At 50.0% G+C, this 14,680-nt stretch overlaps 1 protein-coding gene across 1 annotated transcript in view; it reads right to left on the bottom strand.

Annotated features, from left to right (window-relative positions):
- Nucleotides 1–525: 525 nt before the first annotated feature.
- Nucleotides 526–14,680, bottom strand: part of SCNN1A (sodium channel epithelial 1 subunit alpha) — a 34,800-nt gene continuing 20,645 nt past the window's right edge. The window contains exons 3-11 of the mRNA XM_017883285.1: nucleotides 8,091–8,349; nucleotides 7,586–7,749; nucleotides 7,065–7,163; nucleotides 6,756–6,873; nucleotides 2,272–2,350; nucleotides 2,106–2,163; nucleotides 1,898–1,953; nucleotides 1,675–1,750; nucleotides 526–1,204 (exon numbers count right to left, since the gene is read on the bottom strand). Of these exons, the coding sequence (XP_017738774.1) occupies nucleotides 824–1,204; nucleotides 1,675–1,750; nucleotides 1,898–1,953; nucleotides 2,106–2,163; nucleotides 2,272–2,350; nucleotides 6,756–6,873; nucleotides 7,065–7,163; nucleotides 7,586–7,749; nucleotides 8,091–8,349 (1,290 nt within the window). The 3' untranslated portion in view covers nucleotides 526–823. The remainder of the gene's footprint in view (nucleotides 1,205–1,674; nucleotides 1,751–1,897; nucleotides 1,954–2,105; nucleotides 2,164–2,271; nucleotides 2,351–6,755; nucleotides 6,874–7,064; nucleotides 7,164–7,585; nucleotides 7,750–8,090; nucleotides 8,350–14,680) is intronic.

Raw genomic sequence — 14,680 nt, forward strand, 5'->3', positions numbered from 1 at the left:
TAAAGGGGGCTTTTGGGTGGGTTTTCCCACCCAAGTTCAAGATGAGGAGCAGACATCTGTGTTACTGGAGAGCAGTGTGGCCAGGTCAATCAGGGGCTGGCTTCAGCCGTCGCTAGGCAGGAAACCCGTGCATGCCTGTGTGTACCGTTGATTGTGTTTTGTCCTGGTCATCAGCCATTTTTTTTTTTTTTTTTTTTTTGAGACGGAGTCTGGCTCTGTCACCCAGGCTGGAGTGCGGTGGCCAGATCTCAGCTCACTGCAAGCTCTGCCTCCCGGGTTTATGCCATTCTCCTGCCTCCGCCTCCCAAGTAGCTGGGACTACAGGCGCCCGCCTCGTCGCCCGGCTAGTTTTTTTTTGTATTCTTTAGTAGAGACGGGGTTTCACCGTATTAGCCAGGGTGGTCTCGATCTCCTGACCTTGTGATCCGCCTGTCTCGGCCTCCCAAAGTGCTGGGATTACAGGCTTGAGCCACCGCGCCCGGCCAGCCATTTCTTAGGAAAGTTCCTTGTCAAAGCTCCAAGTTTGGCTTGGCTGATCCAAGGGAAAAGGAGACTTAGCTGCAGTTGGGTGGGGAAACCAGAGTGTTCAGAGGCCGTACCAAGGGGTACAGAGCCGGAGCCAAGGCACTTCTGGGCAGCTTCATCGGCCACTGTTCTTGGAGCAACTTCCTGAGCCCCTTACCCATCTGGCTTCCCCTCCACACATCAAAGGCAGTTTGGGCGGCTCTGGGAGGAAGCCCTCCACATCCTTCAATCTTGCCAAGGGCAGCACCCTCCCACCAGGGGAGCATCTGCCTTGGTGCGAGGAACCTCTCCTTCTCTCTCAGGGCCCCCCCAGAGGATAGGCGGAGGAGCTGGCCCCTGCGGAGCCCCCTGGAGATGGGCAGGGGCCCAGGGTGGCATAGGCAGGGGGGGGGGCTGTCAAGGCTGGGGACGGAGCAGGGCCTAGCTGGGACAAGTACAGAGGTGTGGGGTGGGGGCAGAAGTGGGAAGGCGGGGAGGATGCCTGGGTGGAGGCCACCTCCTGAGCACCCCTGTCCCCTCGGCCTGGAGACCAGTATTGGCTTCGGAACCTTCGGAGCAGCATAAGGAACGTGATGACCAGCAGGTCAAAGATGAGCTCGGCCATCTCCACCACAGACAGCACTGAGGAGCCGAACCACAGGCTCCACTGGCTGCCCAGGTTGGACAGGAGGGTGACCATCTGTGAGAGAAGAGGTACATTGACGATGGGACAGAGGGTTCTGGATGGACTCTGGCAGAGGAGCCCCCATTCCTCCTCACCAAGCTATCTCCCTTCATCCTCGAGGACCCCTGAGTCCTGTCAGCCTCTCGGCAGCCCCCTGGGCTCCTTGTCTCTGCTCCTGGACAGCATCACCCAGAGAAAACTGATAACTGGCCCACAGCAGGGGCAGCTGAAATGAGGGCATGGCTCAAGTGCCTTCACCCCAGCATCTAGCATGCCTGTTCCTCCCACCACCCCCAGAGACCTTATGCCCCGGCTGAGCTCCTTCTTCCAACCCTCCCGACCTCTCCCTTGACCCTCTTCTTTGGTGCCCCACCTTTGAGACCCAGAGCCTTCCGGTCCACAGACAACCTTTTGGTTTTCCCTGACAGCTGCCCTGCTAAGTAAGACCCTCAGAGCATCACAGGCTCCATCCAGGCACGACCTACCGTGACAGAGGGAGACTCAGAATTGGTTTTGTAGTTCAGCTCCTTGAAGAAGATGTTGACTTTGGCCACTCCATTTCTTAGGTGTGGGGCAGAGGGTGGGAAGAAATGGTAGAGGATGAAATTCCTGGACCTTCCTATAATCAACCATATGGATCTCTCTTCCTAGGTCTATTTTCCCTCCCAAAGATTCCTTTCTTGTGGCTGGGACCCGGGCGGGACTCACCTCTTGTTGTTGATGGTGTAGTTGTTCTGTCGCGATAGCATCTCGAAGACCCATTCCTAGGAAAGAATGGGGCTGTCATCAAGGTCCATACGCTTCAGGCTTACAGGGGTAAGTTGTATCAAACACACTCATACACATAATACCCAGAGAAGGCCACAGCATTACACGGGCATACACATCCCCCACCCGTCGCTTCCCCACACTCTACCTGGGATGTCACCGAGGGCCATCGTGAGTAACCAGCCGAGAGCTGGTAGCTGGTCACACTGGGGATGGAGAAAGGTGTTCAGTGTTGGGGCAGAGTTCTCCCACTTGAAGGCTTGGCTGGGTAACCTGTATTCTTCCCAACCTGCACCCGGGGAAGGGACACTAACCTGCATGGCTTCCGGCACTTGGTGAAACAGCCCAGGTGGTCTGAGGAGAAGTCAGCCTGGAGCTTATAGTAGCAGTAGCCTGTGGGTACAGAGAGATGCCTGTTCTCCTAGGGCACCTCAACTTTCTCTACCCCACACCCAAGAGGTCTCCCAAGATCCCTGGGTACCCACTTTACAAGAGCATTATTTAGCATTATAATGATGTCCTATGAGTGGCAGTACCAAGAAGTACCAAATGTTTAAGAAATTAAGCTAGGCCAGGGACAGTGGCTCAGCTCTTTGGGAGGCTGAGGTGGGAGGGTCGTTAGAGGCCAGGAGTTCAAGGTTGCAAGTGAGCTATGAGTGTGCCTTTGTATTCCAACCCTGGCAACAGAGTGAGACCTTGTCTCTAAAAAAAAAAATTAAAAATAAATTAATTTTTTTTTCTTTTTTTTTAGATGGAGTCTCGTTCTGTTGCCCAGGCTAGAGTACAGTGGCATGATCACAGCTCACTGCAAGTTCCACCTCCCGGGTTCACACCATTCTCCTGCCTCAGCCTCCCAAGTAGCTGGGACTACAGGTGCCCGCCACCACGCCCGGATAATTTTTTGTATTTTTAGTAGAGACGGGGTTTCACTGTGTTAGCCAGGATGGTCTCGATCTCCTGACCTCATGATCCACCCGCCTTGGCCTCCCAAAGTGCTGGGATTACAGGCGCGAGCAACTGCACCCGGCCTAAAAAATAAATTAAGAAAGAAAGAAAATAAGCTAAGTCAGGGGAAAAACAAAACAAAACAAAACAAAACAGGATACGCCAGTGTAAGGAAATATACACTATGGACAAAAACTAAAACGCCATGAAGAAAAATGGGAACAAAAATTGTATAAGAATAAGGGAACTATGCCACAATAAGATAACACTTCATGCCCATTAAGATGCCTATTATTTAAAAAAAGACAATACACCAGGCGCGGTGGCTCATGCCTGTAATACCAACACTATGGGAGGCTGAGGCAGGTGGATCACCTGAGGTCAGGAATTCGAGACCAGCCTGGCCAACATGGTGAAATCCAGTCTCTACTGAAAATACAAAAATTAGCCAGGTGTGGTGGTGCACACCTGTAATCCCCAGCTACTTGGGAGGCTGAGGCAGGAGAATTGCTTGAACCCAGGAGGTAGAGGTTGTATTGAGCCAAGATTGTGCCACTGCACTCCAGCCTGGGGAACAGAGTGAGAGTCTTCTCAAAAATTAAATTAAATTAAATTTAAATTTAAAAAGACAATAACAAGAACTGGCAAGATGTAGAGAAACTGAAAACCTCATATATTGCTGCTAGGGATGTACAATGGTGATGTCACTTTGGAAAACAGCCTGGCAGCTCCTCAAAAAATGTTAAACATAGATTACCGAATGACCCAGCAATTCCGCTCCTAGGTATATACACAAGAAAATGGAAAACGTGTGTCCACACAAAAACTTGTACACAAATGCTCACAGCAGCATTATTCACAGTAACCAAAAAGTGGCAACAACACAAATGTCCACTAACTGAAAAATGGGTAAACAAAGTGTGGTCTATCCATACAAGGGAGTGTTGTTATTCAACCATATAAAGGAATGAGGCACTGCTATTGCTACAACATGGATGAAACTTGAAAATATTATGCTAAGTGAAATAAGGCAGACACGAAGGTCACACACTCTAAGATTCTGTCTGTATGAAAGATTCAGAATGGCCGGACATGGTGGCTCACACTTGTAATTCCAGCACTTTGGGAGGCCGAGGCAGGTGGATCACCTGAGGTCAGGAGTTGAAGACCAACCTGACCAATATGGTGAAACCCCCTCTCTACAAAAAAATATAAAAATTAGCCTGGCATGGTGGCATGCACCTGTAGTCCCAGGTACTTGGGAGGCTGAGACAGGAGAATTGTTTGAACCTGAGAGGCGGAGGTTGCAGTGAGCCGAGACTGCGCCACTGCACTCCAGTCTGGGCGACAGAGGGAGACTCTGTCTCTGAAAAAAAAAAAAAAAGATTCAGAATGGGCAAATCCATAGAGGAAGAAAGAATCGTGGTTGCCCAAGGGCTGGCAGTGGTGGAGGAGGGGAGGGAAGCTTGGGATTTGCTAATGAGTACAAGGTTTATCTATTTATTTTTTTGAGACAGGGTCTCACTCCATTGCCTAGGCTGGAGTGCAGTGGCCTGATCATGGCTCACTGCAGCCTCGACCTCCTGGGCTCAGGTGATTCTCCCACCTCAGCCTCCCAAGTGGCTGGGACTATAGGTTTGCACCACCATGCCCAGCTAATTTTTCTAAAGACAGGGTTTCACCATGTTGCCCAGGTTGGTGTCGAACTCCTGGGCTCAAGTGATCTGCCCACCTTGGCCTCTCAAAATGCTGGGATTACAGGCATGAACCACCATGCCCGGCCTGAGTGAGTACAAGGTTTCTTTTGGGAACACTAAAAATATTCCAAAATTGATGGTGGTGATGATTGCACAACTCTGGGACTATACTGAAAACCTAAAACTAAAAACTAAAATTTGACTAAAATGAAGCTGTACGCTTTAAATGAGTGAATCGTATGGGATATAAATTATCTCAATAAAGCTATTACCAAAAAAATAAAATAAAATAATGGAACTGCAGATTCCCCTCCTCCCCTATTTCCCAAATTCTAAGTAAGGTTATTTTGTCATTATTGCTACTTTTAGTTCCTCAGTCCGAACTCCTTCTTCATTTCTGACCCAAATCCCTACCAGGGTTGGAGATCTTTAGGAAGAAGGGGAAGCAGCTGGTCCTCTTCTCCGGGGAAGTAAGCCCTAGGAAACGCAGCAGACTGTGTTTTTAGCCTTGCTTCCTCTCTCATCCTCACAACTTCTCAGCAATCTATATTGTTATTTTTCACTCACAGATGTGCAAACCCACGATGTAGAAATAATTATTTGAGGGGAAGGAGAAATCCCGGGTGGCATCCCCTCTGTCCCTGTCCTGTATACCCTGGGACATGTCACATCCTCCCCCTGGACCTCAATTTGCTCATCTGAGAAAGGAGGTGAGGCCAGATGGCCTTTGGGTTTCCCCCAGTTCTGATGTGCTACACTCCTCTAAGGTCAGAGAGACAGGAACCAGGAGGCCACGACTGGAAAGTCCAGGCAGAAGAGAACTGCAGAGCCAGCCCAGGGAAGGACAGAAGTAGAAAAGTCACCACAGACAGAAACAAGGTAGGGATGGACGCTGAACTCTCGGGTGAGACAATCCGCTGCCTTTGAGACCTCCGTGTCTCCAGTGTCTGCTACCATGTCACCTCCTGTGATGGCCCTCGGCCCACCCTGTGGGACAGCTGGGCCCAGGGGAGAGCCCTGGGAGGAGGAACTGCAGGGGGAGCAGGCCAGTTGTGCCAGGAAAGAGCATGCACTCCAGGAATGCAAACCCTTGCAGCTTCCATATTTTATTTTTGTGATTTTCTTTCTCTCTCAGCTTCCTGGCACACAACTTCCCTGCCAAACAACTCAGCTGTAGTCGAAAGAGATTTGTCTACTCCTATACCAGGATAAGGAGGAGATTCCAAGGTGCTTCAAACTTTATTGATTGTGCCCTTGTTCAGGTAAAAAAAAAAAAAAAAATCTTAAATAAGCAGGTCCAATACATGTATTTGATTTATAAATTACATACCTCTACTGTTGAATGGAGACAGTATGTCCATTCTAAAGCACATAAGATGGAAAATGTGAAGGAACGAGACAGACCCATGTAACTTCTAATATTTTCTTCCTGCGCCCCAGGGAAGTGTTGTGTACCCCACTTAGCCCCTCCGGAGCCTGCCCAGCTAAGCACCCTGGGCACTGAGCAGGCAAGCTGTGGGCAGCGCGTGCACTGAAACCTCAGCAGCCAGTGAGGAGTGGCTGGAGGTTTTCTCGGGTGCCCTTCTTCCTTCTGCTGCAGGTTGTTGTAAATGGGACAGTTCCTTGACAAACACACAAAGGCCAAAACAGAGAGACTGCAACACTGAGAGGGAGGAACGAAATAGAAGAGAGAGGGAGGCCGAGGCAGGCAGATCATGAGGTCAGGAGATCGAGACCATCCTGGCTAACACAGTGAAACCCCATCTCTACTAAAAATACAAAAAAATTAGCCGTGGTGGCGGGCGCCTGTAGTCCCAGATACTTGGAAGGCTGAGGCAGGAGAATGGCGTGAACCCAGGAGGCGGAGTTTGCAGTGAGCTGAGATTGCACCACTGCACTCCAGCCTGGGCGACAGAGTGAGACTCCATCTCAAAAAAAAAAAAAAAAAAAGAGAGAGAAAGAGAGACTGAGGGAGAGGGAAACTGACAGAGGCAGAGACTAAAGGTTGAAGAACAAGAGCAAGGGAGGATTCATCCCAGCAGGTGGGATGTCATCCCAGCCAGAAGTCATCCCCACAAACAGGGGACTGAGAGGAAGAAGCGCCTCAGGGAGTACTGGGGTCAGTGGGGCAGGGCAGGGGCTCCCTGGAGTCTCACCCCAGGAACTGTGCTTCCTGTAGTCACAGTACTCCACGTTCTGGGGCCGTGGATAGAAGATATAGGCACAGCCACACTCCTTGATCATGTTCTCCTGGAAGCAGGAGTGAATACACACCTGGAAGGGAGGAGGGTGGAGAGGAGAGGGGGTTCGGGACTGAACTCAGCAGTTCTCTGCACAGAGCCTCCATCCTCTTTCCACCACTCCCCAGTTTCCCTCTCTCTCACACACACACAATCCCTGCAGCTTTGCAGGACCAGCCAGGGCAGGCCTGGGAGGGGCTGCCACAGAATCAGGTTGGGCCTCACCTGCTGCGTGTACTTTGAAGGGTAAAGGTTCTTGACAGGGACATCACTGCCATTCTTGGTGCAGTCGCCATAGTCGCCCCCAAGTCTGTCCAGGGCTTCCTATGAACCCACATACACCAAGAGATCAGAGGACAGAGCAAGTGCCTCCAGGTTCTCTGCCTTCCCTCAGTTCCAGGTTGTATCTCACACCTGCCAGCCCCTCCTACCAGCCTCACCCTCTCAATACATGCCTCCAGCCACCTCATGCCCACCCACTGCTCATTTCAAGGCCAGTGGGCCCAGAGCATCCCCAGAAATCCTCAGCATGCCCTGAATGCCTTCTCAGCACTTGTCCCCCAAAGTCCACCCTGCAGGGCCTTACTTCCCAGTGCCAGCCCCTCTGCCCCTCATTCCTGCTCCTGAAGACCTCCACATGCTCAAGGCCCACCCCACACACTCTCCCTCCACAGCCTCCCATGCCTTCCCCCTGCCCCTCTGCAATCTGAGGCTCTCCTTCCAGGCCTCCCAGTCAGCATCCTTGCCTTCCTCATGCTGATGGAGGTCTCCACGCCAGGCCGCAAGTTAAAGCCACCATCATCCATAAAGGCAGGTTCATCCTGCCCGTGCACCATTACCCGGGCCCCAGTCACTGTGGACAGCAGGGGAATGAAGTCATTCTGCTCTGTGCGCAGCATCAGGGACAGACCTAGGGGTGCAGAGAGAGCAGAGTTGGCAGAGGCAGGAATCCTGGAGAAGAGTTAGAAGATGGAAATCCACTCTCCCTTCCTTGCCCAGTCTCCAACACTGCAAGAGGGGCAAGTTCAGGAAGACCCGCAAAGGGACCTGGCAACCCATAGGCTGGAATCTGGAGGCAGGAGGAAGACCTGGGACAGGATTCCTCTCATGCCTGGAACAGACTATGTGGCACCTGTTGGGGAGAGAGAGCACAGAGGACCCCTCCCAGCAGTTCTAGGAGGTGAGCTCCAGGTAAGTACACGGGAGTGGCTGAGGCAGAGGGCACCATGGAGCAAGTGGGGAGTTGCTCACCATTGTTGACTCCAGGCATGGAAGACATCCAGAGGTTAGAGTTGTTCTTGTCATTGAAAGTATAGCAGTTTCCATACATCGGGTGGTGGAAGTGAGAGTAATTCCTTATCAGGAAAGAGAGAGTAGGGTCAGAGAGGTAAGTGTAGGTGGTCCAGGGAGCAGGGAGATGAGGCAGAGAGAATTCTCCACTCCCTTCAACTCCTACAGGACTTGGGCTTTCAGAGTCATTTGTTTCCTGATCACCTACCATGGCACAATGCTGAGAGCTTCACTCACACTCCCTCAGTCACTCCAACCAACAGCCTGTGAGAGTCTCATCCTCATCTCACAGAGGAGGAAGCTAAGGCTCAGAGAGCTCAAACAGCTGGCCCAAGGTCCCATTGCGATGATGAGCCTGGGGGTTCACACCTAAGTCATCTACCTTCTAGCCCAGGCTCCTCTCACCAGGCCATCTGGGCTCACTGGCCTTGACTTCCGTGCTGCCTTTTAACTTCTCTCTTGTTGCACTACAAAGATTCTTGCATGTCCCTAACTGCCCATGTGTCTAAATGTTAGTTCCCCATTGAATCATGAGCTCCTTGATGACAGGAGCCACATCTCATTCATCTCTGTGTCATCTCTGGGTTAGCTGCATGGTTCCTGTCATCTAGGAGATAGAGGAGATGATTAATAAATAGTTGTTGAGTGAGGAATGAACGAATGAATGAATGAATGAAGTGGGGAGGTGGAGGGGAGCAGGGTTAACAGAGAAACTGTGAGCAGTGGTGGGCACGGAGCTGAGGGGAGGACGATTAGTACCAAGTGTTTCCGGGCAGCCTCTTGCATCGGCATGTCTCAGAATGGTAGGTCCAAAACTCATCTGTGACAGGTGTGGGGACAGAGAGAAAGCAATCACAGAGGCATCACGGCTGCAAGAGGACTGCAATTTCACAGCAAACCACAGGTTCCAGAACAGGGAGGCTGTGTGGGGTAAAGCACAGCACGGGTGCCACACAGCGCAGAGAGGATCTGTGTTCTGCTACCCTGCCATCTTGGAGCTAGCGACGGGAGCAGGGCAAAGAGAGAAAGGGGATTTCAGCCAGTGAGCAGCAGAGGAGGAATAAAGAGAAGAGGGAGAAGAGGCTGGCCAGAGATAAGGAGTGGGGTTCTGGTTGTACGGCCTTGAGCAAGTCATTGTTTCTAAGCTTATTCTCCTCCTCTGTAAAATGTAGGATGGTTCTGTGAAATGAGGAGATTGGAACCAGATGATCCAGGATATTCCATTGGCCTTGAAGAACAAAGGCACAGAGGCATGACATACTGGTGCCCATTCTAGGAGGTACTGCCAAGTCAGCACTTCTACAGCCCAGGCTAGATGCAGGGAAGGACTGAAGGAGAGGCTACAGAAGTGGCCAGTCCTGAAGTCTGGTGAGCCCTTTGCACACAGAGAGGGGACAAGCACAATGTGGTGGGTGCCGCCCCCATGGAAAGCAGGCACAGGTTTGATCAGCAGGTGAGGTGGAGAAACATGGATGGATTTTAAAGCATAGAACTTCGTTGAAATAAATAAATAAAAAGTGGCGGGGCACAGTGGCTCACACCTGTAATTCCAACACTTTGGGAGGAGGCTGAGGCGGGGGGATCAGTTGAAGTCAGAAGTTCGAGACCAGCCTGGCCAACATGGTGAAACCCCGTCTCTACCAAAAATACAAAAATTAGCCAGGTGTGGTGGCAGGCGTCTATTATCTCAGCTACTCGGGAGGCTGAGGCAGAAGAACCGTGTGAACTTGGGAGGTTCAGTGAACTGAGATTGCACCACTGCACTCTACAGTGAGACTCTGTCTCAAAAACTAAAAAAAAAGAGGTGAAATGGGATCTATAACACAATACCATTTATGTACATTAAATACAGATTTTGCAAAAACACATAGAGATACACACTAAGCACATTAATATAGTGGCCTATGAGAATCAGTATAATGTGGTGGTTAAGAGCACAGACTCAGCCGGGAGCGGTGGCTCATGCCTATAATCTCAGAACTTTGGGAGGCCGAGGCGGGTGGGGTCACCTGAGGTCAGGAGTTTGAGACCAGCCTGGCCAACATGGTGAAACCCCATCTCTACTAAAAATACAAAATTAGCCGGGCATAGTGGCGCATGCCTGTAATCCCAGCTATTCAGAAGGCTGAGGCAGGAGAATCACTTGAACTTGGGAGGCAGAGGTTGTGGTGAGCCAAGATTGCGCCATTGCACTCCGCACTCCAGCCTGGCCAGTAAGAGCGAAACTCCTTCTCCAAAAAAAAAAAAAAAAAAAAAACAACAGACTCCAGAATTAAATTCCTTGTATTTGAATCCTGGGGCTCTAACAAGTATTAGATGTGGGACCAAACAAGTTAATCTCTCTGTACCTCAGTTTCCTCAGCTGTAAAATGGGGATAATAAAAATATCAACCTCACAGGGGCATCGAGCATGAAATTATGCTTAGAATGGTGTTTAGCCTTAGTAAGAGCTGTATTAGCTCACTAGTACAATTACAGGGATTCATTAAGATGGCTAAAGTCGAAAAGACAGAAAACAACATGAGGAGGATGTAGAGAATTTAGAATCTTCATACATTGCTGGGCCGGGCGCGGTGGCTCAAGCCTGTAATCCCAGCACTTTGGGAGGCTGAGACGGGCGGATCACGAGGTCAGGAGATCGAGACCATCCTGGCTAACACGGTGAAATCCCGTCTCCACTAAAAAATATAAAAAACTAGCCGGGCTTGGTGGCGGGCGCCTGTAGTCCCAGCTACTTGGGAGGCTGAGGCAGGACAATGGCGTGAACCCGGGAGGCGGAGCTTGCAGTGAGCCGAGATCGCGCCACTGCACTCCAGCCTGGGCGACAGAGTGAGACTCCATCTCAGAAAAAAAAAAAAAAGAGTCTTCATACATTGCTGTTGGGAATGTTAAATGGTACAGCTGTTTGGAAAAGTCTCGCAGTTCCTCAGAATGTTAAATATAGAGTTACCACATGACCCCGCAGTTCCACTCGTAGGTGAACACCCAAGAGTAATACAGACATAGATCCATACAAAAACATGTACAGGAACGTTCACAGCAGCATTATTCATAACAGCCAAAAAGTAGAAACAATCCAAATGTTCATCAACTGAGAATGGATAAGCAAAAATGTGGACCGGGTGTGGTGGCTCACGCCTATAATCCCAGCACTTTGGGAGGCCGAGGCAGGAGAATGGCTTGAGCTCAGGAGTTAGAGATCAGCCTGGGCAACATAGTGAGAGCTAGTCTCCACTAAAATTAAAAAAAAATAGCTGGGCATGGTGGCCTGAGCCTGTAGTCCCAGCTACTTGGGAGGCTGAATCAGGAAAATCGTTTCAGTCCAGGAAATCAAGCCTGCGGTGAGGTCTGATCGTGCCACTGTACTCCAGCCTGAGTGACTGAGTGAGAACCTGTCTCAAAAAAAAAAAAAAAAAAAAAAAAAAAAAAAAGGGGTAAATTAAACAAAAAAAAAAAATTTTACCAAAAAAAAAAAAAAAAAAAAAAAAAGTGGTATATCTACACAATGTAATAGTATTCAGCCATAAAAATGAAGTTCTGATCCAGCTACAACATGGATAAGTTTTGAAAACGTTATGCTAAATGAAAGAGGCCACTCACAAAAGGCCACATATTGTAAGATTCCATTTATGTGAAACGTCCACCATAGGCAATCCATAGAGACAGAAAGCGGAAGAGTGGCTCTCAGGGCTTGGAGGAGGGGAGAAAATGGGGAAGAACTGCTAATGGGTACAGGGTTTCTTTTTGGGGTGAGGAAAATGTTCTAAAAACAGGTCGTGGTGGCCGGGCGCGGTGGCTCACGCCTGTAATCCCAGCACTTTGGGGGCCAAGGCGGGCGGATCACGAGGTCAGGAGATCAAGACCATCCTGGCTAACACAGTGAAACCCCATCTCTACTAAAAATACAAAAAAAATTAGCCGGGTGTGGTGGCGGGCACCTGTAGTCCCAGCTACTCAGGAGGCTGAGGCAGGAGAATGGCGTGAACCAGGGAGGCGGAGCTTGCAGTGAGCCGAGATCGCGCCACTGTATTCCAGCCTGGGCGACGGAGCGAGACTCTGTCTCAAAAAAACAAAATAAACAAAAAAAAACAGGTCGTGGTAATGGTTACACAACTCCAAATATACGAAAAATCACTAAATTATACATATTAAAAGGATACATTTATGGTAAGTAAATTATATGTCAATAAAAGTGTTATTTAAAAAAGATTATAGGGTAGGGGAAAAGGGTGTAGTTATGGGGGAAGAGAGTGGTGAGAAAGCCATGATAAGGAGCTCCAGCTTGATGCTGGAGGCCATGAGAGACACTGAAGGATTTTAAACAGCAGGATACAGTTTGGATGTTTGTCTCCTCCAAATCTCATGTTGAAATGTGATCCCCAATGTTGGAGGTGATCCTAGTGGGAGGTGTTTGGGTCACAGGGGCGGGCCCCTGTTGAATGGCTTGGTGCCCTCCTTGCAGTAATGAGTGAATTCTCACACTATTAATTAGTTCAAGAGCCTGGTCTCTCTTTCTTGCCCCCTCTCCTCCCCTTCCACCATGGGTAAAAGTTTCCTGGGGCCTCCCCAGAAGCTGAGCAGATGCCGGTGCCACGCTTGTACAATCTGCAGAACCCTGAGCCAATTAAACCTCTTTTCTTTATAAATTACCCACACTCAGATATTCCTTTTTTTTTTTTTTTTTTTCAGATGGAGTCTCGCTCTGTTGCCCAGGCTGGAGTGCAGTGGTGCGATCTCAGCTCACTGCAACCTCCACCTCTTGGGTTCAAGCGATCCTCCTGGCTCAGCCTCCCGAGTAGCTGAGGCCACAGGTGCGTGCCACCACACCTGGCTAATTTTTATATTTTCAGTAGACACAGGGTTTCACCACGTTGGTCGGGCTGATCTCTAACTCCTGACCTCAGGTGATCCGCCCATCTCAGTCTCCCAAAGTGCTGGGATTACAGGCATGAGCCACCACGCCTGGTGAGATATTCCTTTATAGCAACACAAAATGGACTAACACACAGGACTAACTGGAATAGTTACGTGTGGTGACGTGAAGTAAGGATGAAGTACAAAGATTCCTGTGGTTGCAGAAGAAAGGGATGATTTGGAGGCAGAAGAACACAGTAGGGTGGAGGGGTGGGTATAACAACCCAGGCGAGAAATGAGGCTCTGAGCTGATCTAAGTGCCTAAGTGCCAAGACAAAGATGAACCATGGATTTTCTGTTGATGGGGAGGCAGGCACACAGAGCAAAGGGAGGGCAGCGGATGAGGGCATAGGAAAAGCACAGGTGCCCGAGTGATGGTTAGATGATCCTGGTGGCAGGTGTGGGCTGACTCAGGCTTAGGCATTGCTACCATCTTACTTCCCAGCTGGTAGTTTCTGTCCGCAAACAAACAAAAAGACTACAGACGGAACAAAATTGTGTACTGGGCAGAGTGTGTGTGAAGGGTGAGAAGTGACACCGTGCTCTGTGGCCATTCTTCAGCAACAGGGGAGGGAACGCCCCCTGTAGAATGGAGCTAGGCGGAGGCAGGGAGATGGCTCCAGAAAATCAATGAGCAGGAGAAGGAGGAGGCAGGGGAGGAGGAGGCCAGAGGTTACAGAAGGGGACCCCCCTTGCCTCAGCCTCTCCCAGCCATCAGAGAACCTGCAGCTGCTATGAGCTCACTGCAAGGACATTATAACAGGGGTCCTCACAGAATGAATGCCTGAGGGGCGGTGGGGTGGGAAGAATCCTTAGCCAGGGCCGGCCCATTCCCAAGGGCAAGTCACTTCACCTGTTTGAGTACAAGAGTAATGAAACCCATCATTTACCGCAGTCTGTAAAGTGCCCTCACGTTTGTATCTCGCACTTGCTGCAGCTCTTGAGGTGAGTGTTATCGTCATCATCTTCACCACTTGAGTAAAAGTGCCAAAGGGGCACGGATTATATAGTTTTTCCTTTGATGTAGCCCAAATGCCTAGAACAGTGACTGGCACATAGCCCAGATAGTCAAAACTATTTGTTGAATGAATATTGAATGAATCTCATTTTTTGTTTTACTTCCATTTTGCAATCAAAGAAATAGGCTCTGAAGAATGATATATACATCCAGAGTCACCTGGCCAGGAACTGACAGAGCTAGAGTGGGAGTCCCTCAACCCATGCCACTCCACCTCACTACTACTGCCAGCCTCAGCTCGGGGAGCAGAGTATGGGACAGACGACCTCCTACGCCCTTTTGAGCTTTGATGCTAGGGAGAAAAGGGTCTTAGAAAGACCAAGACACTGTCCAGGCGCAGGGGCTCACGCCTGTCATCCCAGCACTTTGGGAGGCCAAGGCGGGCAGATCACCTGAGGTCGGGAGTCGGAGACCAGCCTGACCAACATGGAGAAACCCTGTCTCTACTAAAAATACAAAAAATTAGCCGGGCGTTGTGGCGGATGACTGTAATCCCAGCTACTCGGGAGGCTGAGGCAGGAGAATCACTCGAACCCGGGAGGTGGAGGTTGCAGTGAGCTGAGATCGCGCCATTGCACTCCAGCCTGAGCAACAAGAGTGAAACTCCATCTCAAAAAAA

Source organism: Rhinopithecus bieti, unplaced genomic scaffold (genome assembly GCF_001698545.2).
Source record: "Rhinopithecus bieti isolate Rb0 unplaced genomic scaffold, ASM169854v2 scaffold_13342, whole genome shotgun sequence".
NCBI classification, from domain to species: domain Eukaryota; kingdom Metazoa; phylum Chordata; class Mammalia; order Primates; family Cercopithecidae; genus Rhinopithecus; species Rhinopithecus bieti.